Below are 1,170 nucleotides of genomic sequence, written 5' to 3' on the forward strand. Positions count from 1 at the left end.
ATTATTTAGTTTTAAGTTATAACTAGAATGAAAAAACTAATATTATATAAATATATATTTAAAATATAATAATGTAGGACTTATATTTTACAACCTTGTTCTGAAAAAAATTGGGATGTTGTGTAAAATATAAAGAATTTGCAAACAAATTTCATAAACAATCATTCTTATTGGAACATATTAAACATAGAAATGGTGAAATTTAGAAAATGCACAAATTTTAGTGAAAAAATATAGTTTTGCATTTAATGGCAGCAACATATTTCTTACATTTTCCACTATTTGAAACATTTTGTAGATCAGTAAACATATACTTATTACTTTAAACTCACTTTATTATTTGTTGCTGCCATAAAATTCAAAATTACTTAAAAACGGTACAAAATATTGATCAAACATTTGATATGTTTAATGTGTTCCATTATCAATAAAATGAGAAATCATGAGGTTTGCATTTTACGCAACAATCTAACATTTTTTGGAAATAGGATTCTATTTTTGCTGGTTTTCTTTTTCTTTTTTTTTTTTTTTTTTTGTCCTCCGTTTCCTGCCAGGCTGCGAGGAGCTCGCCTCCCAGTTCCTGTCGCAGGAAATTGACGGACAGGCGTTGCTCCTGCTGAAGGAGGAGCACCTCATGTCCACCATGAACATCAAGTTAGGACCAGCCCTGAAGATCTGCGCTCACATCAACCATCTGAAAGACTGACACATGTCAGCACCCGGGTCAGACATGGAACTGGTTCTGAACTGATGACAGACCTGCAGGTGAACATTTCAAGTCCGATTCATTTTCAAAGCAAAACCCACTTTTTTCTAATCCGACCTAAAGAAGAACTCAGCTTTGTTGTTGATTTTCTCACTGATTTATATCCTGAAAGTTTCATTTTTGTTACATTTGATCCTGGCTACATGTAAAAAAAACAAGTTTAATGTCAAGCTATATTTATTTAAAGTAAACTTTCTGAAGTAAAAGTTGTTGCTGTTCAAAACCCGACCTTAAAATAATGTATAACAAAGAACCTGAATGTGTTTGCAGTTAATTAAACCCATTATTTTTCATAAAATAAGCTCCTCTTTTGTTAAACTGAGGTTGAGCTAATGCAGGTTATTTTATTAAATCTTTTCTTTCAAGTTAATTTTAATCAGAAGTCATAAAAAACTGTAATATTC

General features: G+C 30.9%; 1 protein-coding gene across 4 annotated transcripts in view; it reads left to right on the plus strand.

The window, feature by feature from the left end:
- LOC106519598 (polyhomeotic-like protein 1) overlaps positions 1 to 1,170 on the plus strand; it is a gene marked incomplete at its 3' end in the record, with an annotated part of 21,896 nt that extends 20,726 nt beyond the window's left edge. For all 4 annotated transcript variants that reach the window (XM_014011337.1, XM_014011338.1, XM_014011335.1 and 1 more), the window contains 1 exon segment: positions 555 to 1,170. In XM_014011337.1, coding sequence (XP_013866791.1) covers positions 555 to 706 — 152 coding nt within the window.

Source organism: Austrofundulus limnaeus, unplaced genomic scaffold (genome assembly GCF_001266775.1).
Source record: "Austrofundulus limnaeus strain Quisiro unplaced genomic scaffold, Austrofundulus_limnaeus-1.0 Scaffold79, whole genome shotgun sequence".
Taxonomy (NCBI): Eukaryota; Metazoa; Chordata; class Actinopteri; order Cyprinodontiformes; family Rivulidae; genus Austrofundulus; species Austrofundulus limnaeus.